Source organism: Podarcis bocagei, assembly GCF_964188305.1.
Source record: "Podarcis bocagei genome assembly, chromosome: 7".
Taxonomy (NCBI): domain Eukaryota; kingdom Metazoa; phylum Chordata; class Lepidosauria; order Squamata; family Lacertidae; genus Podarcis; species Podarcis bocagei.
Window position 1 is genome coordinate 35,490,773 of NC_138132.1, and position 27,762 is coordinate 35,518,534.

The window sequence follows — 27,762 nt, forward strand, 5'->3', positions numbered from 1 at the left end:
CTGGCCAAGCTATCCTGGATTTTGACTTACATTTTTTGTATTTGTTTTGTGCTGTTGTGTTTTCAACCACTTTTTAAAGTCATTTTTTGAATATTAATATATTGATTTTTATGCTCAATTTTCCTCTAATATATTCACTTTTTAAATCCTTGCTTGCTTGGAGAACTGAATTTAAAAATTTGGATAAGTGTGAATTCGGAAGGATAGCTGTATTTCAAATTGCATGTTGTTTCAGGAAGTACAAATATGGCAGTGTCACCTTTAAACGCAAACCAAATTTCTCCCCCCATCCCTTCTGGAGGACTGCAACTGCCTTAATGGTTTGCATGTGATGTGAGCAAGAGGGTTCACACTCTCCCACCAGACCTTCTGTGACCTTGCAATGTGCCCTGAAGTGGAGCATGCTTTGATTCCACTCTTCTCCATTGGGGCCCTGAAAAATGCAACTGCCCCTGAGCAACTGCTTGGGTTGGTTTGCAGATGCACTGGCAGAATATGAAGGGAAAAGCTAGAAAGTAATAGCTGATGCTCCCCCTGCTCCTCCATCACAGATCGCAACAGAACTATGAGACCTGCATCTTCCAAAGTTCCTAGGAAGTTCTTTAGGGATCATGTGCTGACTTTCCACCCAACAAAGATGAAGTAGGGACTGCAGCCAATTCTTGTCTGCAATCTCTGCATGAGGGGTGTTGCGGGAGGGTGCAAGAATTACAACGATGACAAACACAAGGAGAATTGTGGAGCACTTTTAATTTGCAATGTTCCATATACATGATAAATAAACAGCAGCAGTGGGTATAAACATGTTGAAGAAAACTGGCCTTCCCAACCCTACTTCTGGGAACATTCATCCCCTTTGACTTCCTGCTCAGGCTGTGCTAAACAGGGAAAAACCCATTTCCCCTTCTCAATTCTCCAAGCTGCTCCTTGGTTTCCCCTCCAAACCCTTTCAGGCAAAAATTGACATTTTGTGGGCACCCTTGTTTCCTGCTACAGAAGGAGCAACACAGTATTTCTTTTGCACAACACGACTTTATGCTAGCCTGATCTTTTGCATTTTTGTGATGACTGCGATGGCTTTTAGCAAACAAAGCTGACTGATGCAATGAGAAAGGAGCAACTTCACAATGATTGTGAGTTTCTTGGGCTGCTCTTTTTCTCATGCCTCTTCCTTTCCCTCCTCCCCACCTTGGGAGGTTCTGGATTGTGACTCTCATCCAGTTGGCACTGTGCTTTCTGCAGCTTCTCCACGGCTGCTCTTTCTTTCCTCAACACCTTTGCACAGCAGAGGCAGATGTCCCCAGAAATGGGGCCAGCACAGGGAGTTTGCCTTTAGGTATGGGCTGCCCCTGTTTTTCTGAGCCGTGGAGACCGTGCTACATGGGAAAGAGAGGGGAGTCTCCATTTGCAGGTGCTTGGTAGACTTGAGGTGGGAGGTGGGTCGTCCATGCAGGTCAAGGGTCACAGCAGCAGGGGGCAGCACATGGTCACCAGCAGGGGTTGAATAGGGGGCCACAGCTATGGAAAGGGGAAGGAACCCAAGGCAGGGCTCCTTTCAGTTCTGTCTCCTTGGTTCGAAATGGAGGAAGCTGCCTTATACTGAGCTTCTGCATGCAAAGCAGATGTTCTGCTACTGAGATACACCCCTTCCCCTGAAGGGGAGCAAAATGTATCACTCAGGGAACACCACCCCAACATCCGCTCCACTTTCTTAGTCTCTCGAGGGTGACACAAAATCTAGGTGGCTGGATGTTTGGCTGGAATAATTCAGTGCTTCCTCCAGTGAAGGAGGAGAAGAAGAATGCAAGAAGCCACAAGCAGCTCCAGTTTGATGCTCCCCCTGTCAATCAGGTTCTACAGTTTTCGGAAGTTGCTCAGGTCTTCATCCCCATCGATTTTGAGGCCCTGGAGCAACGGGAAATCTAACAGGGCCCTGTCCAGGAAAACGGCATCCTCCTGACAACTGTAGTCAAGCTCTCTGTTTGGATGGTCGCTGTGAAACCACAGGTTCTCGTAGGGCTTTGGGCTGGGCGTCCTGTCGCTTAGGAGGGGCTGCGTGGAGTTGGAGCGCATGTAGAAACTGGGTGAGGCCTTCTGTTGGCTGCAGTAGCTGTCCACAAACACCTTTGCGTACTGGACAGACTCCGGGCTGTTCACGTAAGAGGCTGGCGCTGGGTCATCGGTTGGCAAAGTGGTCTCAGCATTAGCCATATAAGATTCCAAGGAGGCTGTCATTGACCCATCCTCCAGGGCCTTAGCAGGCTCCCCCTTCCCACAGGAAAGGCATTTCTTCTCATCCGCTTCAATCACCAAGATGGCCGAAACAACAACAGGGCTGAGCTCGCACGACTTTGGAGCCTGGAGGATCTCCTGGGAAAGAAGGCAGTAGGTCAAGTTAACAGCTAATGGCCACAGTACAGGTCACCCCCCTGTTGGGTGAGAGGAAAGGCCCATCATCCCTTGAGGTGGAATAACCATCCCCGGTGAGGCCTCAGCATCAGATGGTCTCTGAACATGAAGGCTTTGCAGTGTTGGTCCTCATAGCTAGAAAACTCCAATAATCTTGGATTCATCCATGTATTCATCTGGGCCAGTTGTCTCCAACCTGGTGCCCTCTGGACCCTTTGGACCTCCACTCCCATCATCATAGCCATATGATGCTGGTGCCAGTGATGGCTGCAGCTGATGGACTTTGTGGTCGAATTCAGCTTGAAGACAGGAGGGTGGCAAAGGCTGACCTGAGCCAACAAAGCACAGCTGAGGCCCATGTCCTTAAACATCCCTGGCCTGTGGCTGCTGACCTTTGGGGTCAGTATGTGCTGATACCTAGCTGTGGCTACTGCATGATGTGGGGCTCGTGATGTGCAGAACTCAGGGTGGGTCAGGACAGAGGGGTGGCCCATGTTCCCAGCTGTGCCACCTGCCCATGACTCACACTGCAGCTGAGATGTGTGTAAAATGTGGGTCAGTATTCCAAAAGGCCTGCGCAGGTAGGGGAGGAATAGGAGGGGCAGCAGGCTAAGCCCAAGAGACTCCACCCCCCACACTACATTTACCTCTTGCAGAATGGCTGGTGCCCATTTGCCAAGGCTGCTGTTGGCTGGGTCAGGGACGCTGGGCCAGAACTGGGTTTTCATCCTGTGGGTCACGAGAGAGAGAGAGAGAGAGAGAGAGAGAGAGAGAGAGAGAGAGAGAGATCTGGTGAGACTCAACATCCCAGGAGGAAAGTGTTTAGGCTGGCTGGACATCCCACAAAAGGCAGGATGTTATTTCTTTCGCTGTGTCAGCCTGATTCCCATTCAACCACTAAGGGCCCAGCTTATTGCTCCTCCTTTAATTCCCCATTGTCCCACCCTCTCCAAATACTGTTGACCCACACTTTTCCCTCCCTAAATCCTGATACTCGCTATGCTTTGAAGTCCAAATAGGAGAGCAACATCAATTGCATAGGAAATCAGGAAATCACCATCCTTTGAAAGCCACACTTATCTGAATTTTGTGATGTAGTTATCCACTCAATGTTCACAAAAGTGCATAAAAAGCTCGCACAAAAATGAATATATTAGTGAAATCAACATAACACAAGTGCATTATATTCTTGCACAAATGTGTATGTCAGTCAAAAGAGTACAGTATATAAAATATGTAACATATAAAACAAATAAAACATATAAAATATGTTTGTTAGGAGAAATTCATATTAAAATGCTGATGAATTTTAATGAGGATTTTTTAAAATTACAAATAGCTGCAAAATGTGGAGAACTGAACTTAAGATTGGGAAAATGAGAAACCTAAATAACTGAAATTGACTGTTCCTTCCCTCCCTACTCCGAGTCCCAACTCATTCTTTCCTCTTGTCCTTTGCTTTCATGCTCATTCCCTGCTTCTTCCCTACTTACACGCCTCTTCCTTTCCTCCCTGGCCTCTTCCTTTCCTCCTCCTGCAAATATCTCACTTCCTATCTGAGGCCCTCTGGGTAACAACTGTGTTTCCTCATCTGCTCTAAGAGATGACAAGCAGGATGAGTTCTGCAGCTCCTCCCAACACTCACCTCTTGCTCTTCTGGAAACAGATGACCAGGACAATAATTGCCAGCAAGAGGAGTCCAATCAGCATGTAGACAAAGGGGAGGTCCATGTCATCTGGAAGAGAGAGATCACAGAGGAGTAAGCCCAGGTGATAGTGGTGGCATGTTAAGAGGACCTTCCGCATTTGGGGCTGGAGGAGAGAAAGGAGGATGGGGTGCACTTGGACTTGTTCAGCCTTGCAATGTGAGCCACAATGCATGTCAGGAATGTGCTCCCCTGAGTGCAGCAGAAGAGTCAGCCTCAGAAATTGAGCTAAGTGAGCAGGGGGCCGACTCTGCAGATAAGAGCTGGCTGTCAGAGTCTAGAAAGGGCAGTCCGGCCCCACTCCTTCCCTGGGAAGATGCTGTTAGCTCCCAAGGAGAGGAAGAGTTAGAAGGTGGCCAGAGCATTGCCAGGCAACCAGCAGATAAGCCATAGTCTGAGGCTGTGTCTTCTGGGAGTGTGGAGGAGACAGGTCAGCCATTCAGTCCCCATACTAGGAGACTGGAGAAGCTCAGAGAACAATGGAAGGGAAGGAGAAAATAGGTGGGATTTTGGCATTCTTTCTGTTGGGGAAGGGACAATGATTCAGACTGATCAACTACTGTTAATGAGAGCAGGTGGGAAGCTGTGTTCTGGATGTGTTTTTCTTGTAAATAAACTTACATAAAACTGACGAAGAGTCCTTGCTGCTTATCAGGCTGCTTGCCTGCCAGATCATTATAATGCAGCCAGTTCACATGTGGCACTCTCCCCTCCTGGGGTTTCCAGCAACTGGTATTCAGAAGCATTGCAACCCCCAAGTGTGGAGGCAGAGCATGGGGACAGCCCACTGCCCCCATGTACCCAGCCCCACCCTCTGTCCTATGGTTCTCCTTACCAATCGCCTTGGTGTAGAACGTGAGGATGGTACCGTTGGTGCTCCCACCCACTGTTGAGGCCATGATGTGCACCCTGTACATTCTGGAAGGCCAGAGACCCACGATGGTGAAGGTGTCGACTGAAGAGTTCACGACAGCACCTAGGAAAAAGGCAGCCATGTTTAGCCCCCCCAGGGTGAATGTGTAGCTGAGGCAGGGGGTTCTGAGGCCAGAGGGTAGGTAGATTTGACAAAAGGCCACCTGGCAACGCTTCAGAAAATGTGGCCTCTAGTCTAGCCTATGAAAGCTGGTGTCACCGTAAATTTTACCAACACGACTCATGTTGTTCTGGCCCAGTAGGTTTTAGAAATTATACGAAACCCTATGCAGTGGAAGTATATGCTTTGATAGGCAGCCTACATGTGATGGGATATAGAAAAGCATAGAAGAGATTGTGAAAGGATGTAGTGAGGAGAATCTGCTTGCTCGGACTGTATAAAGTGTCGAGATTGTGCGGGAAAATCTCACTCTTGAGGTACGTAGCCCAATAGTAAGAAGGCACCCTGTTCTTCACTGAATCAGACATCCAGTTCTCACGATCCAGGCACTCTTTTCCTCCAAGAACTGGTTCACCCACACTTCTGTTCCCCCCGCAATTTCTTCCATTTGTCTGGAGATTTCTAGCCAGGGGTCCAAGAGGTTTCTTTTTTTTGTCTTGCTGCTTTCCCCATGAAAACCCACTGTTTATTGCTGAATCAGAACGAACGCCGATCTGCAGCAAACCCAATTGACGTTTGTTCCAACTGAGCAGTAAAAAGTGGGCTTTTCTGAGGAAAGTGGCAGGACAACAAAACAAAACAAAAACAGAACCTATCAAATACATGACTAGAAACAAACAGAAGTGTGCATGAGCCCAAAGTGACTTAATTTCTACGCATGCATAAAGCTAAGGTAAGGTAAGGGAAAGCCTCGGTATAAGCCTGGGTAATTTACAGGCTGGTGGACTCCACTTCTGTGGGTTTTCCAGAGGCTGCTGCTATGACCAAGGAATTATCCACACTTATCTCTTGCCCCACTCATTCCAGGCACAGGCCTGTGTTTAAAAGCTCTGTGTCTGAGCATCCCCTGCCCCCCAGAGCTTTCCCACAAAAACCTGCTCTTTAGCACTCACGCGGAGCCAACAATAGTAGCTCCAGAGCAAAAACAAAAAACAGGGGCCTTTGGACATGGAGCTTTAAAATGCGGAGCATGCCTAGAAAGAGCAGAGGACAGGTAAGTGTGGATAAGCCCCACGTAAAGTTGTCTTAAACATCATAATGGTGGGGCTGTTGAAGAAATCCACTACACCTCCAGGCCTGTTGACCAGAGGTGAAGTTAGACACCCAGCCATCTGTGCAGCAAGGCAGATCCTTTCTTCCAGCCCTACTTGAGCTCTCCTTGTCCACTGGCCAGGCAATTCAGAGTCCTCCCACCCTTTGCTGGGGGGATTTGAAGTGACACAACTGGGAGGGGCTGAATGTATGGGTGTGACTCACTTTTCAGGTCCTCATTGGTGCCATTCCAGAAAATGGTATAGTTGGTGATGAAGCCATGCCGTTTTTCAACCGGGATGGGTTCCCAGTGAAGCTGAGCTGTGGACTTACTGATACTCCCCGGGTGGAGTTTGGGGGTGTCAGCTGGAGCTGCAGAGGGAAAAAAGGGGGGTTATTACTATTGCCACCAGCAGACCAGGGTCACCAGGAGGCTGCAGGTGGACTGATGGGTTTTATTAGGGCAGATCCACAGCATAGTTTTGAAACACATGGCTATCCCCAAAGAATCATGGGAATGGTAGTTTGAGTCCCAGTTCTGTGAGGGAGGGGAAGACTCCAGTTCCCATTTGGGGTGAGAAGTTAGGCACTTTAAAGGCACATTGGGTGTGCTTTAATCACATGGTGTGAATCCACCCTGAGAAAGGCAATCTGGACCAAGGCTTGCTAGGAGTCATCCCTGGAAGCTGCTCTTAGCTCTACATCTCAGAAAGATAGTGCCTGAACATGTGCAGAGTATCTTTCCAGCACCACTGTACATCCACAGGTACCCCCTAACTCAATCAGAGGAAGTGGCATCCAAAAAGTTTAGGGTTAACTCAAATAATAGCATGGGAATTTATAATTTTGGAAATTAAGTTGTGGGGCGTGAATATCTGGGGGAAGGGAGGAATCCTCCAAGTCTAAGGGGACCCTCTGGAGATGTCTTTCCTATGATGCATTTGTGTGTTCTCATGATGGTATCAGGGCAGTTATAAGCGATTCCAATACTCTTTGGGGCAGACCTGCTGCTTCGTTTCCAATCAGTGCATATCAGGGGGTGGGGCTTGTCTGGCTTTTGTTGCACAATAGCGCAAGAGTTCCCCTCTGCCTCCAGACGGGAATAATATGATAACACTGGTCAAGCTCTGCAGCACAACTAATAAAGCAGAATGGCATGTGGATGGTCCCAACATAAATCCACCACTAATGCACTATTATTGTATCAATTACAAGCTGCAGAAAAGAACCTCCCCCCTGCAACCACCCACATCGGTCTGGATGGTTCCCAAGATGCCGGACAAAGACAGTTTTGTTGGAAGGAAGATAGTTTTATGCGTCCAAATAAGACTGCGCATCCCCAGATGATGGCAGCTGAGAAGAAGCAGGGGGAGGCCATACCTTTCTGCCTGGTGTAAACTTCCAAACACTGGGGCATCCCCACTCTGTCCCTGTAGAGTGGGTAGATGGAGATGTTGTAGCGTTGAAAAGGTTTCACGTTTTCTGAAAGAGAGAAGGGGGGAAGGTTGTCCGTGAATGTGAGAACGGGAGCCAGAACATCAGAAGGTGAGCTGGTGACTGGCCCTGAAGAACAATCTAGGATGATATGTACCCATTTCACAGGAAAGAGTGTGGAGGGACACTCAGCTGTCCTACCCCACTAACGGGCACCCCTCCTTTGTGTCCCAAGCAGCTCCTCCAATGGATGAAAGGTTCCAGCCCTCTCTCTCCCTCTCACCTTGGATCAGAGCATGTGTGATGGTGCCACTATGCACTTTGGTCCATCCCATGTTGTTGTGACCATGGTTGCCGTCGGATGAGTCTTCCACTGAGGTCATGGTGTGCCACTCGATGATGTAGCCCCTGGCTGGTGTCGCTGGGGGATCCCAGTGCACCCAGATGCTTGTCTCATTGTGAGGGGAGGCCTGGAACTTGGGCACAGGTTGACCTACGGACAGTATCAGAAGATGCAGGGGAGATGGTTAGAATTATAGGCAAGAGAGCATAGGAAGGCAAACTGGTGATGGGGGGGGGAGGATATCATAGAATCAGAGAGATGAAAATGACCCCAAGGGTCATTAGTCCAGCCTACAATGTCAGAATCACAGCTTAAGAACCTCTGACAGATGGCCATCCAACCTCTGCTTAAAAGCCTCCAGCAAAAGGAGACTCCCTCGGAAGGTGGTGGACTCTCCTTCACTGGAGGATTTTAAGCAGAGGTTAGACACCAGGGATTCTTCAGCTGTGATTCCTGAAATGGCAGGGGGTTGGACTAGATGATTATCAGATCCCATTTGACTTTACAATTCTACGATTCTGTGATTCTAGTTTGTTCCACTTTCAAACAGCTCTCACGGTCAGAAAGGTGGTAGACTGTCCTTTGTTGGAGGTTTTAAGCAGAGGTTGGACGGCTATTTGTCAGTTGTGACTCCTGCGTTGCAGAAGGTTAGACTAAATGACCCTTTGGCTCCCTTCCAACTCTACAATTCTATGATTCTATATGATCTCCACACAGTACATATGTGTACTTCGATATGGCAATTGACCTCTTTATCATTGCTGTGCCTTAGTCGTGGAAGACCTATGCAAGACCTCAGTATAAGCTTTTTAAAAATTTTGAAAATCCAAAGCACAGCCCCCTTTTGCCCATTTCTCCCATCCTGTACCTATCTTTGGAAAATCTTTGGATAGGTACAGAAATACCTGTGTGTGTTTTCCAAAGAGCAGATAACGAATGGAGAGAGAGAGAGAGAGGAGCAATTGAGGTGAGGGGCTTGCGCACCCACCCTGATACCCTCGGTCAAGTTGCATCCACTAGTGTGGATGGCAAGCAGTAGAACAGCGATGAATATCCAGGATGGAAAAAAACAGAAACCTGTGGCACACAGAAAAACCAAGCCCCGAGTCTTGTGGAGAGGGAAACCCAAAAATCCTGCAGCTGGCAGTGAATACGCTCATATTCTTGAGACAGTGAATGTATTGCAAGAGGTGTGTAAAAGTGACTCTTTGCAGGAGAGCTGTCCCCAGGTTGAGGAGGCTCCTACCTTTCTTCTCGGACAAGTAGACTTCAGTGGGCTGAGATGAGCCTCTGGCGTTGTAGGCCATGAGATAAATCTTCTGGGTTCCAAGTGGAAGTGAGAAAGTGCAGCACGTCTCAGAGGTGTTGCACAGTGGCGATGGCTCCCCGCTGTGCCGCCGGGTGCTGAGGGTGGCCATGTAACCCAAGATTTTCCCATGGGCCTCATTGGGTTTCATTGGCTGCACAATAAGAACAGAAGAACATAAGAATCTAGTCCAGAATCTTTTTCTCACAGTGGCCAGCCAGATGCCCCAGTGGGAAACCTGCAAGCAGGATTCAGGCACAAGAGCCCTCTCCCCTCCTGTGGTTTCCAGTATTCAGAAGCATTGCTGCCTCCATCTGTGGAGGCAGAGCAGAGTCATCATGGCTAATAGCCATCGACAGCCCCCTCCTCCATGAATCAGTCTAATCCTCTTTTAAAGCCATTCAGTTTGGTGGCCATCACTGCATCCTGTGGCAGCGAGTTGCATAGTTTAACTATGTTTAGCTGCGTGACGAAGTCCTTTCATTTATCTGACCTGAATCTCCCAACATTTCTTGATTGCCCACTTTACTGTAAGGGGTTGCTTGCTTAATGAGTGAATCAAAAGTGCACATTATATCCATCATGGGTGGGAGCAGAAGACCCTGGATTAGCCTCTTGCACCTTATGACGATGCCTCCTAAGAATGCAAGACACAGATCTCACGAGGGCTTCTTGCCTTGCACAAGCTGGTGCCCTCCAGATGTTTTGGAATGGTCAGATTGGAGCTGATGTGAGTAGTAGTCCAAAACACCTGGAAGGCACCAGGTTGCAGGAGAATGGTTGGCCTTGAGGTCTGCAGTGTAGTCCCCCGCCCCTCACCTTCCACAACAGCTGCACTTCCATTCTTGCCTCTGCCTCCCTGGTCTTCACTTTCCACCAGGCATCAAGCTCTCCTGAAGGCGCTGGAAGAGAAAAAGAAGCTTTGGGTCCATCTACACTGGAGTTTAATGTGAATTTGAAGTTGCTTGTGTCTCTCTTGTTTTTGTTGTGGTAGGGTCCACACCGTATCCTCATTAAAGTGGCAGCCCACACTCCCACCACTGCTAAATTTGGACTTTCCCATCCATGGGAAGAAAATTCAGTATAGGCCCAGGCTGTCTGAAGGACCATATTCTCCCATATAAACCTTCCCTGAGCTCTGAGATCTTTGGGGGAGACCTTTCTCTTAGTCCTAACACCATCATAGGCACACTTGGTGGGGATGTGGGAGAGGGGCTTCTTGGTGGCTGCTCCTAGACTCTCAAACTCCTTCCCTAGAGATGCTAGACTGGCTTCTTGTAGTCCTTCTACCGGCAGCTAAATACCTTTTTATTCCAATAGGCCTTTGGGAACTGACTCTTTTTCAATAGCTTTTAATACTGCTGTGCTGTTTTATTATCTGAATTTTAACAGAGCTGGTTTTTTATATTGTATTAATTCTATTAATTATTGTTATTATTAATAATAACATCCTGCTCTTTTGTCAGATCAGTACTCAAGGCACAAATTAAAACAACACAGATAAAATACGGAAGTCTAAAAACATATGGAAGATAATTGTTTGAAAGTAATAAAACTCTTATCTTTTGTTATGTTTTTAGCCTTCCGTATTTTATCTGTGTTGTTTTAATTTGTGCCTTGAGTACTGATCTGACAAAAGGGCAGGATATTATTATTAATAACAATAATAATACAAAATTGCAGGTTGCCTGACTGTGGGTACACTGAACTGCCTTGTGTGGGTGGCTGGTTTTTTTTACACATGTGGTGGAAAGTGATCCTTTCCTGGGTGCTGCCTTTCATGACACCCCTGACTTCCATTTTGTTTCCGTCAGCCCAAGGAAAAAAGGTAGCCTGTTGTTTTTCAACAGTTGTTGTTGGAGGTACCTTGGCGGTCCTTTTATTTTTGAAAATGCTCTTGAACAGAACAGCTGTACGAAAGCGTTGGCAGATAAACTCTTTCCCTCCTCATTCTGCATGGTTTGAGGCTGGATCGGTTCTGAGGCTGCCTCCCAGCAACTCCTCCTGGCTCACTCAAAACCCTTCAACAGCACAGGGAACGGAGGAACCCCTGGTTTCTTATTTGGATGAGCTTCTCAGTTGAGAGCTTAGGAGGGGCTCTGGACTAGCCCCCTGCCCTGCTTGCCCCTTGACAACAGGGCCACAGGATTTCGGAAGAAACTGCCCCTCCGTTCCGCCCACCTTTCTCGTGGGTGGTGAAGTTCACCATTGGACTCCAGTCACTCCAGTAGCCGGCTCCACCAAATCTCTGGCAGCGCATCTGGAAGTGGTAGAGGGTCCCAAAGAGGAAGCCGCAGTGCCGCACACGCCACACTTCCTGCCTTTCCCAGGTGGGGTTGGTGATATTGTGGACCTGGGGGGGTGAAAAGCGAGAACGAGAATGAGCTGTGATTCCTGTATTGCAGGGGCTTGGACTGGGTGGGCCCCTTCCACCTGTACAATTCTACAAAGAATAACAGCCAATCGTCCAAGGCTGCTGTGCCATTGGCCCCTTGGGTGTAGGGACGGAAGGATCTGCCAGGTTCACTTCTCTCCCTTTCTCATTTTCCCAATCTGAATGCAGATCTCCAGCAATCTGTGCCTTTAAAGAAAAAATCCTTTTTGGAAATCCTTAAGTGTTAGAGTAAGGTTACCAGATGTCCCCATTTCCCAGGGACAGTCCCTGGATTTACAAATCAGTCCCCTGACAAAATCCATCCCTTTCAACTGAAGTTGAAAAGTGTCCCTGGATTCACTGAAAAAAAATCTGGTAACCTTATGTTAGAGTGAAAATTTATCCTACTAAACCCGCTTTCTGTCTGCAGTTTTGAGTAATGTACATACTTTGTAAGCACTTCTCCCTAAAATAAAGCATTTTTCTTTGTTGTTTTCACTAATATATTCTTTCTAATGAACACTTTCCCCTAATAAATGCATTTTGGTAAACAATGGTCGATCGGAGAACTGCATCACAAAATCCGGATATGTGCAAATTTCAAAGATCTCATATCATTTCAGAAAGTGTAAATTTAATAGATTTGGCTTTCAATGTGAATGGAATAGAATTTCTCCTTGACCCCTGTGTTCAGAGCCCAGCCGTCACCAACTCTGTGCCCTTGGCCAGCACAGCCATGCTGGCTGGGCTGATGGGAATTATAGTCCATAATGGCTCCATTGGCTTGGGCTGGTGATGGCTGCAGTCCAGAATGGCTGCCTTGGAGGACTTCCGGGTTGGCGCCATCGCCGAATGGCGGACTCCCTCCGAGCTCCGGAGGGAGCCTGCTCGGCAGGGGTTGGGTCCTACCGCGCCGGCGACGCGGGGACCCTCAAAAACCACGGGCACGGAGCCCGTGGACAGGGTTGACTCGGCGGGCGCTGTTAGCGCCCCCCAACCCGCGAAGGAGCCTTTTTAAAGGCTACGGAGCGGGGGATGGGGGTGGCGTGGTGCTATGAGTCCTCTGCTTTCCCTGCCGAGCGAAGCCGCATGCCATTCGACGGAGAGCGCTGACTTCTTCTATTGAAAATTTGGACTATAGACAACAACCCGTGAGTAATTTGGAAATCGGACTTAAAAGGAGAAAAAAAATTATATTTTTTTTCCGGATTCGGCACGAGCGGGGGAGATCCAAAAAGGAAGTTAGTCTCCCCCCTTTTGTAGACATTTTAAAACAAGGATTTGGCAACTAAGGTCGAGAAAGGAGCTTGCTTCTGTTTATTGATAAAAATTATTAATTCCACGATGGGAAATTATAAGAACTGTGCTGGAGGAGAAGAGTGGATGGTGAGAGTGAAAGTGCAACCCCCCCGGGAACCGGGGCGATCCGCGAGAGAGCCTGGCGAAGAGAGACAGAGACTTTGACAGCTGTCAAAGTAGCTGTCAAAGTTGGAGAATATAAAGAGGACTTTGCTATGAGGACTTTGCTGGTTAGTTTTGTTACAATTTGGATATAAATTGTCGAAAATAAGGAATAACAATTTGACTTTCGGATTTGAGGAAACAAAGTTACTATAATCCCCCTAGAGGGGTTTTGGGACATTACAAGAACCGTCGTAAGTGGAAAAATACTCTTGGAATCGCACAGGACTTGTTATCTTCTGGGAAAGCTGCAAAAACGAAACAGTATTTTGTCTACAGAGGTGTTTATATTAAAGGAGACAATAGAATCATCTATTGAAGAATGGAAGGGACTGGACGCAAGTTTTTGTTCCTGAACTAACAACAACCCCTGTAGAGGAACCAAGTTTTTGAATTTGAATGTTTTTGCAGCGGAACAGGAAAAGAAACCTGAGAAAGTGAGAAAAAAGAACAAAGGACTGATGACGACTTGGAAAGAACAAGGGAGGAGTCATATTATTGTGAAAGACCAAGGAAAACTAAAGGCCTGTTAGGGGCCTCTTTAAGACTGGGTGTCTGAAGTTAAACATTATTAGAAAAAAAAACAACAACCGGCAAGGTGGAACTGGAAAAAAAAACACAACCAGCTATGGACGTGAGATCTCCAGGCTGACAGTAGATAGATTGATGGACATGGGGAATCGAAACCGGGGAAGGGTGGGGGGAGATTTGGAATCCAAAGGGTGTACAACTATTTTTTGAATCTTTTTATATTTTTTACCTTGTTTGGACGTGTTTATCAAAAAAAGGGAATTTGTGGAAGGAAATTGGGGTGACCTTGGGGGAAAAAACTTTCTTTTAATGATGAGGGATGGTGGAATGTAAAGGGAAAGTGGTTATATTACTAAATTGAATAGTGGGTTAAACAAAATAAGTTTTAAATTGGGAGTAAGAACTTGTGGAACCAAATTAATGAAAGGGGAATACAATAGGGAGGGGGATGGGGGAGTCCTGGAAAGATGTTAATGAAAGTAAGGTCTCAATTGTAAAGGTTTATTTTTTCTTTTTCTTTTCTTTTTTCTTTTTTTTGAGTTTTGGAAACTTCAATAAATATGATTTTTTTTAAAAAAAACAGAACGGCTGCCTTGGCTAGTGTTGATGAGAGTTGTAGTCTGGAACATCTGGAGGGCATCTGATTGGCAAAAGCTGCCTCAGACATCACTGGTAAGGTATGGTAAGAGAGCACCAGCCAAGAGGAGTGACTTGCACCCTTGATGCTCCAGTAACAGGGAAACTGGACCACTGCAAGCCCCCAACCAGGCTGTGCTTGGCAGGGTGACAAATCGTAGCTAATTGTGGGTGAGCTGATCTGGAGGAAAAATAGCACATTTGCTTATTTGAACAGCAGGGATACCACTGGAGCAAAAGAAAAAGCAGCAATAGAAGCTGGCAGGGCCAACATGAGGCTGATGAGCCCCTGGCTTGCCGGTTGCCAGGAAACAGCCTGGGAAAGAAGTGTGAAGTTAAGGGACCAGGTGCTGTGTGTATGTTTTAGGGATGATGGATGTGACACAGGACAGGAGCGAAGGAGAACAGGTATTCTTCCATCTTGTCATTATTCTGGTCTCAGGCGTATCAAGAAATACCTAAAATTATTAAATCATCTGTTCACACTATCATTACTGAATATGTGGATGGACAACATGAAAACTTGCTGCTCAAAGAACTTTTGACATGGATGCTACCAGCAGCTAGGATACAAGCACCCAGCAATGGAAAACCCTGAGAAATCTACAATTGTCTTTTTGGTATAAGAACTTATGGACTTCATATATTTGCATGTTTCCAGGGGGCTGGAGGATTCAGAACACTTCTGTGTCACCTGGTGAGACTTTATTTCCTATGCTTCTTAGAAGCTCAGCATCCACCATCCACATCAGCTTGGGAAATATGCCTTGATTTATATTGATGTGCCAGCATTTCTTTCTCTGATTATTTATGGTTTGTTTGCTTAGCATACAGTATGAAGTAATACCCTGTTATTGCACTTTCGGGTTGGTAAATATGGGAATAAATGAGTAAATAAAACAGTCATCAAGGGGTTAACAGCAAAGTCATGCGTGTCCTGGAGGTTGGGGGTGCGCTTTCTCTTGCATCAAAAAGCTGCCCTTGAATGAGAGCTAGGAAACCCCTTCAGCAATGGAGCTGGGTGTGTGTGCAGCAGGGGGAGGCCTGCTTCAATCTCCAGGCTCCCTGTTCAGAAGAGATACTTGAAGTGTAGGTGGGTTCCCATGAGGCAAGACACAGCAATAACAGCAAGAACCTTTACTGAACTACATAACTGGGAAACAGGGGCAAAGCAACTGCTTATATACATTCCTGAAAGCCTGGGCCACTCCCACTCCCAACGTGATTGGCTGTCCAAACTTCCAAGCTGTGAATCACGACTCAGAGTTCAAGGGCCAATGGCAGAGGCCCAAATCCTGAAATGTTCTGTGACTGGACATCATGTATCGAATCAGAATACAGGGGCTCAGAATCCTTAGTCCAGACTCAAGCTCAGGCAAACACAAACCACTCAATACATAGCAATACTCACCAGCTTCCACTCCTGGTCGCCCTCTGCCTGGTAGCTCAGGTCACATAACTGGTGCATGTGCTCGCTGTCTCTCCCTGCTTCCCACATGACAGATATGCAGTCAGTCTCCTCGGGGATGGACTGCATGGCGTGGATGGTTGGGGGGTCCAGCTTGGCTGAAATGAGAAATGGCAGGGCAAAAAGCTAAGGCAAGGGCAGTGGTGTGTGTGTTAAAGTCTGATCTTGAAGGTCTGATCCAGCCAGGCTTTTCTTCTATGGCAAGCCTCAGCTAGCATTTGCATCTTTCATTTCCAAACTCCCCACCTCAGGCAGAAGTGCTGCAAAAAGGTGCAAAGTCAGGGCGGACTCTGCTGCCTCTGCCTCCACACACCTAAATCGATGGGGTCTGCACACAGCGGCTCAGAGCCCACTTCTCCCAGGGCATTGTTCACTGACAGCCAGAAAATCATGGGGTGGTAGAGCAGGAGGTTCTCTCGGCCGATGGTGCAGGAGTTCTGGCCAGGCAGTGGGGTGCAGCTTGCGGGGATGGCCTCTGTGGGGACCTCACACACTCCCTGATTCCTGGAACACCAAGAGAGCAGTCAGTCAGTGGCTGTCAGAGGAGGAATTACCTTTGACTTCTCTGTGGTCCCACCATGCGCAGGGGTGGGTGAAATGGGACACTGAACTCCACAAATCAGTGCCTTAATGTGCTCGTGCTGAGTTCAGTTCAAGCAGGTACAAAACTGCCAAATTTTACAGACCCTCTAAGTAGTCAGAATGTGGGAGACAAAGTTCCCCCACTGCCCCCACTCCACACTCTTAATAAAAATTCTATTTCCTTACCGGGATCCCTTCAGGGCCACACTGACTGGGAGGAAGCTGTCTTGCCCAGGGTCCCACCGGCACGTGAGGTTCTTCGTGGTGACATTCATAACGCAGGTGAGGTTTTGGGGTTGTGCTGGAGGATCTGAATGGCGGGAAAGGGGGTCAGAAGAAGAGAAGGAGATGAATTGCATCCCTGCATTCAGTGGGGCTGAACTGAGATCTGCATCTGCCACCCAATGACATTTGAATTCTGTGTTTGAGATTTGTCTCTGATATTTCACAGTGGACATGCAATGGAATTTCAGACAAACAGCATTTCTTTTCCCAGTAGCAGCACTTGAGATGAGGCAGTTTATAAAATTACATATTTGATACCTACCAAAAACATAGCAATCAACAGATGCCAATAAATCTAAAGCACTGGAATGCTATGGAGAAAAAAATAATGCAAAACTTGGCTGTTAAAGATTATAAATGTTCCCCATTTTTAAAATATTCATTCTGGCTCTATCAGAAAGGAATTGTCATCCAGGGCAGATCAGTTAGGGACCCTGATAATTTCTCCCTTCACCTGAAGAATACAGCCTTGCTTATTTACTAAAGCCCTCTGGAACGATCTGTTCGGGACACGCTGCAATGGTTTCCACAAGAAGAATATGGTTGCTTGCCAGAGTTTTGACTAGAGAGATGGTAGAGTGGATCACATCACAGTAGATCCTTTGCCAACTTTACAGGCTACCAGTCAGGCTCAGCCCAAGATCTTTTGCTGCCTGAGGCAAAGGGGCCCGATCCACATGTTGAAGCTGACCTGACAGGCAGCCAAGTCTTCCTTCAACACAAGCAATGGGACAATGCCTGCCACCCCACCTGTGGACAGCAGACTGTGGGGGCACATACCACTTTCATCTCCGATGCCTCACCGCCACTGCCCACTCACCAGGGTTTCCCACCTCACTCTACCTCATGGTAGGGCTGGGCTTGTTACCAATTGGCTTCTGGGTTCAATTAAAGGTGCTGGTTTTGACTTTTTAAATCTTAAATACTCTGGGACTAGAATAGATCAAAAAATGTCCCTACCTCCTGACAATAAACACTTAGTTCTACTTCAAAAGACCCACCATCAGAGAAGACGCAGGCCCTTTGGGGGGTTGTGCTGCTTCTGATCTAGGTCAGCTTCTGAAGAGAGGTACTCCTGGCCCCCATTGCTTCTTCTTTATAATTTTTATTAAATTTTCTGTTTTACAATTTAAAGTACTGGTACTCATTTTTACATGCTTAAGATATCAATGACTTCCCTTCTTCTCTTTCCATGGTTCATTCTACATATCATAAATCCCTGCATATTTTACAAAAACTATACCATTCAGTATTCCATTATTACATCCATCAAAACTTAATTACACTGTTGAATTTATCTTAATGTTGCCAGCGTTTTCAGCTGTACACAGTTATTTCCCATTAATTCAATAAATGTTTTCCAATCTTCTCTAAACATATGTTCTTCTTGTTCGCTTATTCTATATGTTAAGTCTGCAAACTGCGCATATTCTGTCAACTTAAGTTGCCATTCTTTTTTTGGTTGGGACCTCACTTGTTTTCCATTTTGGGGCTAACAGAACACGGGCTGCAGTAGTGGCATACATAAATAACCTTTTTTGACACCTGGGAATTTCAGTCTGAATTATTCCCAACAGAAAGGATTCTGGGTTTTTTGGGGGGGAAGTACTTTTACACATTTTTTCCCAATTTATTATGGATCATTTCCCAACACTCTTTTACCCTTCTACAAGCCCACCACATATGAAAGAACGTTCCCTCCACGTCTTTGCATCTCCAGCACATCTGATTCAGTGCTATACATCTTAGCAAGCCTACTTGGAGTTAAATACCATCTGTAAATCATTTTCAAGTAGTTCTCCTTTTAATGCAGAGGTTTTACACCAGTGGACTTTTCCGGGATTCCCTTGTTAACAAGGATTTCCTTTTACTGTTGCTTTCTGGAAGTTTTGCACCGATCATGATTTTACTGCTTTTATCATTGTAAACCACCTTGATTCTTTTGTTAAAATGAATGCCCACGTATATCAAAGATCCCTCCTGCCCCATGTCCCTTGCTCTGCAACACCAGGGTGCACTTACATCCTGCACGAATCTGGATGACCTTCATCATCTGTGGCTTCTGTTTCCTCTTTACATAGCAGCTCAAAGTGGTCACGGTCTCATTGATGGGCCCGATGGTGATGTTGGAGACTTCTACCCCATTGTGTAAACTGTACTGGGTCCCTGTCAGGAACTCTTCGTCCAGTTTCCACATCATCTGGATTTCTTCATCGTCTCGGATGAGGCAGGAGCTTCTCCAGATGGTGCAAGAAGCTCTTGCTGTGGCTCCCAAGAGAACCACTGGGGAGTCTGTGGCGATGCTGCTGCAGGCCATGGATCCTGCTGGGCAAGGAGAGAAAGGCTTATTGATTTATCCCATCTGAATCCCACCTTTCCTCCAAGGAATCTCAAGGCGGCTTATGTAGTTCTCCTCCTCCCTGGTTTATCCTCACAACAACCCCGTGAGGTTGGTTAGGCTGAGAGAGGCAGTGACCGACCCAAGGCCACCAAGTAAGGTTCATGGCCGAATGGGGACTGGAACCCTGATCTCCCAGGTCCTAGTCTGATGCTCTAACCACTATGCAACACATAGGCTTGGGAGAGCAACATGGCTCTCACCAAACCTCAGGGAAGGAGGCCTCACAAATCCACCTGTTGCTGCAGCTGTGGCAAAATGCACCACTACAGCTGTATGTGGTTGGTGGCACATGCAATTGTGAATACTTTGACATGGCTGTTTATTCTATACTGTTAAGTATTATGATGAATTGTATTTAAGTACAGTGGTACCTCGGGTTACATATGCTTCAGGTTACATACGCTTCAGGTTACAGCCTCTGCTAACCCAGAAATAGTGCTTCAGGCTAAGAACTTTGCTTCAGGATGAGAACAGAAATTGTGCTCCGGCGGCGTGGCGGCAGCAGGAGGCCCCATTAGTGAAAGTGGTGCTTCAGGTTAAGAACAGTTTCAGGTGAAGTACGGACCTCCGGAACAAATTAAGCACTTAACCCGAGGTACCACTGTACCCCTTTTTAATCTTTTGTACGACTTCCTTGGAAAGTGGTAGACTCTCTTGCCTTGGAGGTTTTTAATGAGAGGTTGGATTATTTACGTGTGATTCCTGCATTACAGGAACTTGGGGTCCCTTCCAACTCTACAATTTTATAATTCTGTGCTTATGCCCCAAATTGGCTCCATCTAGACAGCAGAATGGCAACTTACCTCCTGGAAGCAGAAAGAAGCAGGCAGAGCACCCCAGAAGCAGCATCATTTGCTTCTTAGGGCTTGCCATGGTGTTGCTCAGGGTTCAGGCATCACCTGGAATCCAGAGAGAAACACTTTCAGGCACTTAGAACTTCGAAATCCCTTCATGACACTATGGCGGGGGAGGGGGATGTTTTCACCTCACGCAACTGGCAATAAATGCTGCCAGTCCTAAACCTAGGTGGGATTTACCTTGGAGGAAGGGGACACATCTAATAAGAAGGTGTGCAGTTAGAATTTCACCCCCTTTTGCATTGCACAAAGAGGATTATCACGAGGCATTAGCACCTGCTAGGCAATGTTCTGGGCTGCTCTGCGCCCTCTGCGTTTGGTTTCAGGCATGCCAAAAATATCCATGACCTGGCTTTAGAAGGTCTGTGTCCCATCTTTGGGACACAGGAAGAACAGAAGATGCAGAGGCTGTGATGAGACAATGCAGTTGCAAAGTTTTGTTAATCCTTAAGATTGACATAAGCAGTGTGACATTTATCCAACTGTGTTAGAAAAGTTGTTGTTTCTGTGTGCTAGCAACTCTCATGATCAATAGTTTACAATTAAAGAAAGCCAGATATAGTCAAACAGGTTTTTGTGTATGTGTCATTAGGGAAGTGTATTGAAAAGTGCTGGATGAACAAATTAATAACAAGATGGCATATGAACACCCCACAAGCAAATAAATATAGATGCAGTTCTCTAGCCAATGTGTATAAAAATACATATTTTAGGAGAAACTTCAAAATTTCCACTTATCCATATTTTGTGAAGCAGTTCTTCAACTGGTCAATGTTTACCAAAATACATTTATTAGGGAAAAGTGTGCAAAAAGATACATGCGCTAGTGAAAACAGCATAAGCTCGCATTATTTTTGGAGAAAGTGCTTGCAAATGTGTAAATTAGTCAAGACTACATACAAAAATGTGCATATCAGGATAAATTTGCACTAAAATGCTGACAGAGGGTTGTAACCAATGTCACTTCTACCCTGAGAAGAGCCTTTGAAATTTATGAACGTGGGTGCATTGATTTCAGTGGGTCTCTTCTGAGTAGGACTCAGGGCTTATCCACGCTTTCTTTAGTCCCTCTTTTTTAAAAACAACAATAACAGCAGCAGCAACAACATAAAATCAGAAAGGACCATGATGATAATCTAGTCCAATGCAGGAATCTTCTTTCCAGAATTGTCAGAAGGTCAATCAGACAATAAAAACCTCTTACTATTTGGAGATTGGGGTGGCATGTAACAACAGGGATTGCAGCTAACGTCATGTTAATGTATTTTTAATTTTAATGTATTTTTAATCTTTGTTGGAAGCTGCCCAGAGTGGCTGGGAAAACCCAATCAGATGTGCGGGGTAAAGATAATAAATTATTCTTATTGTTATTGTTATTGTTATTCTTATTTGTACACAGCCTTATTTTGGATGCTATCCAATTAATCTCTGCTAGAGCTGCCCCAGATAGCTGTACTATACAACAAGCAGGATACAGTTTGAGCAGCAGAAACTGTTATTATTGATTCAAATGAATGGTGGTCTGAAGTATAATAAAGTGTCTTTCTAGCCCTGCAATGACCAGGCAGGTGAATTTTTAAGCACCTCAAAATAAATGCGCCACAGAGAGTTTTCGCAAAGATAAAGCCAAAGTACTTAAGTGGGCAACACTGTTCAATTATACAACCGCTTATGCTGTGTATGCCTTTTGATGCACACCACCAATTTAGTCAATATAATCAGCAAATTAACCTCCCTGATTGCCATAAGTTCCAGATTTGGAAAATAATAATCTCACACCTACTTGGGGGAATGAAACAGGAGCCAAACCATCTGCAGAAATCGAGCTGCGTGTGCGGAAAGGGAGAAGAGAGCTCCTGAACGATGTCATTTATGCAGAGATTAAGTAGGAGTGGGGCTAAAACACAGCCTTGTTTTATGCCACCCTTGATATCAATACTGAATCTGAAAGGCAGTTTGCAAGTCTGGTTCAGATGTCAGCATCAGCCCCGGAGGAGAGCTGTTGTGTAAGAAGGGGCAGGTGTTGATTTGCTGTTGGTCAAGTGAATCCAAGGCAGGTGTTACATAACCAATGCAACACACACACCTTCCTGGTGGGGAGCTAATGTTCTCCACTACCCCTTCCGCTTTCTTTTGGAGATTGCCTCTATTTTACATTCACATCTGCACCACACATTTTAAGCACCTTTATACCACTTTAACAGTCATGGCTTATTCCAAAGAATCCTGGGAAATGTCATTTATTAAGGGTGCTGAGAGTTGTTAAAGGTAAAGGTAAAGGGGCCCCTGATCATTAGGTCCAGTCATGGAAGACTCTGGGGTTGCGGCACTCATCTCGCTTTATTGGCCGAGGGAGCCAGCATACAGCTTCTGGGTCATGTGGCCAGCATGACTAAGCCACTTCTGGCAAACCAGAGCAGCGCACGGAAACACCGTTTACCTTCCCGCCAGAGCAGTACCTATTTGTCTACTTGCATTTTGACGTGCTTTCGAGCTGCTAGGTTGGCAGGAGCAGGGACCGAGCAACGGGAGTTCACCCCGTTGTGGGGATTCGAACCACCGACATTATGATCGGCAAGCTGTGGTTTAACCCACAGCGCCACCCACGTCCCTGAGAGTTGTTAGGGGACCCCTTACAGACGTACAATTCCCATCCCCATTAAATACTTCCGCTCTCAGGTTTCTTTGAGGGTGGGGAAAGTAATGACTGTTAAAGTAGTATAAGTGTGCTATAAATGTATGGCATGGATGTGACCTTTGTCTCTGAATCCCAGGTGTGGGAGGGTTGTGTCTGGTTAGCAAGGGAAAGGCACTCTTCACATTCTCAGAGGAATTCCCCCTTGCTGCTGCAAAGCTGAGCCTGGGATGGAAAGCAGGGTACTAATGCCTTTGGTTGAAGCAGGCCTTGTAGATTTGTAACCCCCCGTCTGTCAGAGAGAAGGGCTTCTGGCCTAGGCTTCTTCCTGACCTGCTAGTTTACTATATGCAGAATTTTGTGTGTGTGGCATTTAATTATGTGGGTCCCCAATGACGTTTCTGGGGCAGTGAGGGAGGCCAGACACATGCTCACCTTCTTGGTGAGAAGTAAGGGGGGGAAAAGGCTAGACAAAAACAATGAGATGAATCACTGATATTGGGATAGTTCTGAAGGCCACCCCTGGTGAGCTGACAGGCAAATTAGGGATTGTCATGCTATGCCTCAAGTCTACAACTCTCTGCTCCATTTATCTTTTTTACATTAGTTATAGCATAAAAACAACTGCTCTGAGCTCCTCACTTCTTTGAGTGGAGAAAAGTTCCAGGCACTGTGCTGCTGGATTTAATTAGCTTTAGATGATAGAGAGCATCAGGCGCTTTGCACAATTTAGTTTATTTGCAGATATGTAGTTTGAACATTTTGGGAGAAAACCAAGGACACTTCTACAACAACCCCACCAATCCTGCATCACATTCTGAGCCTGCTATTGTCGGATCCCCGACACTTGTATGTGTTGACGCTTGTAGCAAAACTAAATTATGCTGTCATAGAACTCAGAAGAAGAATCTAAAGTGCCCCAAGCTCAGCTGCTGTGATGGGTCCATCAGAATGAATAGCTAGTTCTTCCAGCAACAGATGCATGTCTGAATGCCAAGGATAAGGCACAGGGTTGTGGCAACTTCACAGGCATAAGGCTAGCTCACAGCTAGGGGAGGCTGATAGAAATTTGAGTTGTGACTTGGTGCGTGGGTTAGGGCCCTATACTTAGTAGTTCTGTGGATAGGTAGGCTAGGATCACCACTCTTAAATAACAACTCTTGCATACTTCAAAAGAGGCAAAACCCACAAGCCACCACTCATTCTTTAATGCCAGGTCTGATTGGCCTAATTGCTTGGGTACCCCACAACCATGACAAGTGGCTGGTTTCTGGAATGGTGGCTGATGTTGTGAGCAGTCATTGGCTCCCTTCACGGGTGGGTGGCATCTACAGAGGGACAAGTCAGTCAGTTTCGGTTCATCTCAGTGTCTTGTTTTCCCAGTCTTAAGTTCAATTCTCTAAATTTTCCATGCATCAGCTTGCGATTTGGTTTTTTTTAATACAAAATGTCCTCGTGGAAATACGCCAGCGCTTTAGTGTGAATTTCTCCTAATGTGCACATGGTTTTCCCCAATCTACACATTCTTGCAAAAAAATTCTCCTTATTATAGCATGCATTTCTGTCTGTTATTTTCACTGATATATACATTTCAATGTATTTTATCCCAGAATATGCATTTTTGCACACATTACTTGGCTGGAGAATGACATTGCAAGATTCGGAGAAGTGACCATTTCAAAGGGCAGCTTCATTTCGTAAAGGGTGAATTAGGGAGCTTTGCCTTTAAGTGAGAAGGGAATCAGATTCCTCCCTCATCCCATTGGCAAAATCCTTCACTGGTGGGAATAAGTGATCTGTCCAGGGCATGCCTGCTGCTTTCCTGCCATTTTTGTCTTTCCTAGTTGTGTGTTTTCCTCTTCTTCTGTTCCCGAGCAAGCGCTAGATACAGCACTGGCCTCTCTCTGTTCCCAACATAATGCAAGGGTAGGATTTAACAGCAGTCAAACTCCTGTTTGGGGGGCAAAGGAGGTACACCCCAACATTTGGTTGGAGGTCCCACTTTTGTTCCCTATTAGCCATGGAGCCTAAATGGAACCTCCATGTGCTGGGGCACTCTGCTTTAATACCAGACAATGGGGACAAAGGGGGAAATGGTCATCCCCTCAAGCCTTACTTGTGGGTGCTGAGGGGTCTGGACTAGACAGTTCTGTGACCTAGCAAGACCATTCTTCTGATTTCTACCCCACAACTTCATTCTGGAGATGTTTCCATCACAAGCAGAGCTGTCCTGTGTCCCACATATCTGGAGCAGAGTTCCAACTATCTCCTGGTACAATGTTTAGCTCTACATGTCAGCATTACCCAGCACCAAAATGCCAGCTGGCCACTCTTCTTTGGCTGGGCATTCCCACCCACAACTGGCACACACAACTACCACCTAACAGAGGAAGAAGGGGTAATAATGCCCCGTGAGCCCCAGAACATATTTAGGACGACATTTTCTAACACAGCAGACCCTGGACAGGGCAAAACACAGTCATAATCTGACGACACAACTGAGCACATGGCCCCATGCATTGAGTGGCAAGCAATTAAAAAATAAAAAATATCTGGGATCCCCAGAACTTACCTCTGCTTATTTTCCACTGACTCTCTGTTCATTCTGGGAAATGGCGATGCTGGAGATTGGAGTGGAATCACCTGCCAATGTGCTTACTCCCCTCAATAAGTTTGTAAAGAGAGAGTGGGGAAAACACACAAAATTCTGTTTCCCAGCTCAAGGACTGCCGTTACTCCGCTCCTCTCTCTCGCCCTCTCAGCAAGGTAATTGCAAAATGCTTCTCCAAAGGCGTTATCTGCCCAACAGTGTCTCTCAGGAAGGAAGGAACTGTGTGGCTGGCACACTCACACACACATGGCACGCAGGGCTGGGAGAGGCAGCCCCTGCCTCAACTTCCCCAACCTTCACAGCTTTATAGGGGCTTTGCAATGTGCAGGCGGTGTGGCAATCTCCATCACCTTTGCTGTCAGGCAGAGACGGCTCAGAAACTGTCAGAGCAGAGACAGCCGCATGGGTGATCTTCGGGAGGTGGAGGTGGGGGGCAGAAAGGTGTGACTGGGCCTGACTGTGCAGCCCAGCAAGATCTATTAGGATTTAGACTAGTGGCCCCCAAACTTTTTTGGGTCACCATCCTCTTGGTTCCATAAACTCATCCCCAGTGCCCCTTACCATACGCTATAAAAAAAACATAATTCATAATAGTTTGCATGACCCACAAAGGAAGATAAAAGCACAATAAAATTCAAAGCAGTCACAATTAATTGCACATTTATTCAAAATCCAATTAAAACCATTTTGTTTAATTCAGTCAACAGATCCAGTGATAGTCTGATAGTCATTTACACCTGCAGGAGCCCCCTGCTACCCTTTTGGCTCTTAGTGTCCCCCCCCCCAGACAATCTCACAGCCCCCAAAGGGGAGGTACTGCCCGCTGACTCTGCTCTGTTAGCAAGGGGGATCAGGAGTAGTTTATAAAATAAAATAAAATTGAAGTGTGCATATGATTATGAAAAATCGTCAAGAGACTCACTTGATAAAATTGATTCGGAACTGTGTGTTAGGTTCCCTGCAATCTCTCCTTAGCGTCAGAGCTGTTGTTGTGCTGCCCCAGAAAGCTCCCAAATTGCAACTTGCTTGGGGGAAGGAGTCGGCCACAGAATGCTGAACAGCAGGGCAGCTTCTGCCAAAGCAAGAGGGACATCAGTTTGGCATGGAGGACTTCTTAAAGAGCCACGAGACCCGGGAGGGGTGGGGGGTAAGGAAAGTTGGAATGCATTCTAGGTCCCTGTCTTTGGCATCCTTCAGTGCTTGCAACAAGTCAAAGATTAACTTATTTCTATTAAAATGATAGAATCATGGAATTGTAGAGTTGGAAGAATATACAGGTGGCCCATATGGGGATCGAACCCATGAGCTTGGCATTTTCGGTACCATGCTCGAAGCAACTGAGCTGAGCAGTAGAAAATAGTATCTAGGCTTCATTACAATATGACAACACCTTATGTCCCTTTAACTAGAGGGATTTCAACCTTATGTGATTGAAGGCTGGCTGGTTGAAAATATGCAAGTTAAGTGCAAACAATCTTGAAAGCTCTTTTTGACTGGCATTTCCCAGCATGGAAAGACATTTTCAGCTCTCTGCCTTGCTGGGGGGCGGGTGCTCAGCGCATGGGTTCTGGGATGCTCCCTTGAGATTTTGCAGGGCCATCCAAGTTCCTGTGAAATCTCACATGAGCATCTCTAGGCTTCTAGAGCAAGCACATTGAGAAGGCTATGCTGCCCACCCCAGCAAGGGGGAGAGCTTAAAAGCTCAACAATGGTACCTGCTCAAAGTACAGATCCAAAGATGCTCCAGTGGTCAGAATGGAGGGAATTTGGAGCTTGGTAGGTTCTACATGCACAGGGCTTTGGAAGCTTCACTGTCACTATTTCTGTGTGGGTTTCAATCACATGCTGGCAAATTATTGTTGTACAATTAAAGCTAATTTGGTGCTCTTGGGCAGCCAACTTGCTTCCCTGCTCCAACACCCCCCCCAAAAAAAACAAAAAAAAAACCCTGAAGTTTTTGCCATACGGAAAGTGACAGGAAAATGCACTGGGAAGTGTGGGATACCAAATGCTTGATGAGACGTTGTATAACCTCCCCACAAACAAATCAGAATTTAGTTTTATAAATAAGCCAGTGTTGTTTAACCTGCTACATATGTTGTACAAAAAAGGGGACAAAATTCTCAATAAATAAACAGGTTGCCTGAAAGTAAACCCAGTTGCCTCCCTTCCATGTTTTTTAATTTTTTTAATTGATTTATTATATTGTATACTGCTGTCGGGGCAGATCTCACGAGAGTTCACAGAAACCCCCCCCCCACAAAGTACATAATAAAAACAAGAGCAAAGATGAAACAAATCAATAACCCTCCCTCCCACAAGGATGTGAGGATGAAGTAGACTAATTCATGGAGGAAAAGTCTATTGATAGCTACTAGCCATGATGATTATATGATATGACTCCATTGTTTGAGGCAGTAAATGCCTCTGAATGCCAGATGCTGGAAACCACAGGGGGGGGGGGAGAGGGCTCTTGGGCTCAAATCCTGTTTGCAGGTTTCCCATTGGGGCATCTGGTTGGCCACTGAGAGAACAGAGTGCTAGGCTGGATGGGCCATTGGCCTGATCCTGCAGGCTCTTCTTATGTTCTTCAAAACT

General features: G+C 46.2%; 1 protein-coding gene across 5 annotated transcripts; it reads right to left on the reverse strand.

Annotated features, from left to right (window-relative positions):
* Positions 1–733: 733 nt before the first annotated feature.
* CSF3R (colony stimulating factor 3 receptor) lies at positions 734–26,190 on the reverse strand. Of its 5 annotated transcripts, XM_081203654.1 has the most exons (17): positions 26,087–26,190; positions 25,126–25,216; positions 19,865–19,960; positions 18,683–18,985; positions 16,562–16,685; positions 16,107–16,297; positions 15,737–15,891; positions 11,505–11,676; positions 10,143–10,225; positions 9,264–9,477; positions 7,958–8,167; positions 7,621–7,722; positions 6,466–6,612; positions 4,951–5,091; positions 4,055–4,145; positions 3,057–3,138; positions 734–2,370 (listed from the first exon to the last, which is right to left on the reverse strand). In XM_081203654.1, the coding sequence occupies exons 3-17, from the start codon at positions 19,932–19,934 to the stop codon at positions 1,855–1,857; spliced, it is 2,601 nt and encodes an 866-aa protein (XP_081059780.1). In that variant the 5' UTR covers positions 19,935–19,960; positions 25,126–25,216; positions 26,087–26,190; the 3' UTR covers positions 734–1,854. The 5 variants fall into 5 exon arrangements, with proteins under 5 accessions (XP_081059780.1, XP_081059782.1, XP_081059779.1 ...); XM_081203656.1 differs by lacking the exon at positions 26,087–26,190 and having other exon boundaries at positions 18,683–18,982; positions 25,126–25,653; XM_081203653.1 differs by lacking the exon at positions 26,087–26,190 and having other exon boundaries at positions 25,126–25,653.
* Between the last annotated feature and the right edge of the window lie 1,572 nt (positions 26,191–27,762).

Excerpts from the sequence above, each read along its gene's own strand:
- CSF3R (XM_081203654.1), bottom strand. The coding sequence starts at position 19,934 with ATGGCAAGCCCTAAGAAGCAAATGATGCTGCTTCTGGGGTGCTCTGCC. Across the intron at positions 18,986-19,864 it reads CTTCTTTCTGCTTCCAGGAG|CAGGATCCATGGCCTGCAGC; the intron begins GTAAGTTGCCAT and ends CTCCTTGCCCAG. Across the intron at positions 2,371-3,056 it reads CACCAGCCATTCTGCAAGAG|GAGATCCTCCAGGCTCCAAA; the intron begins GTAAATGTAGTG and ends CTTCTTTCCCAG.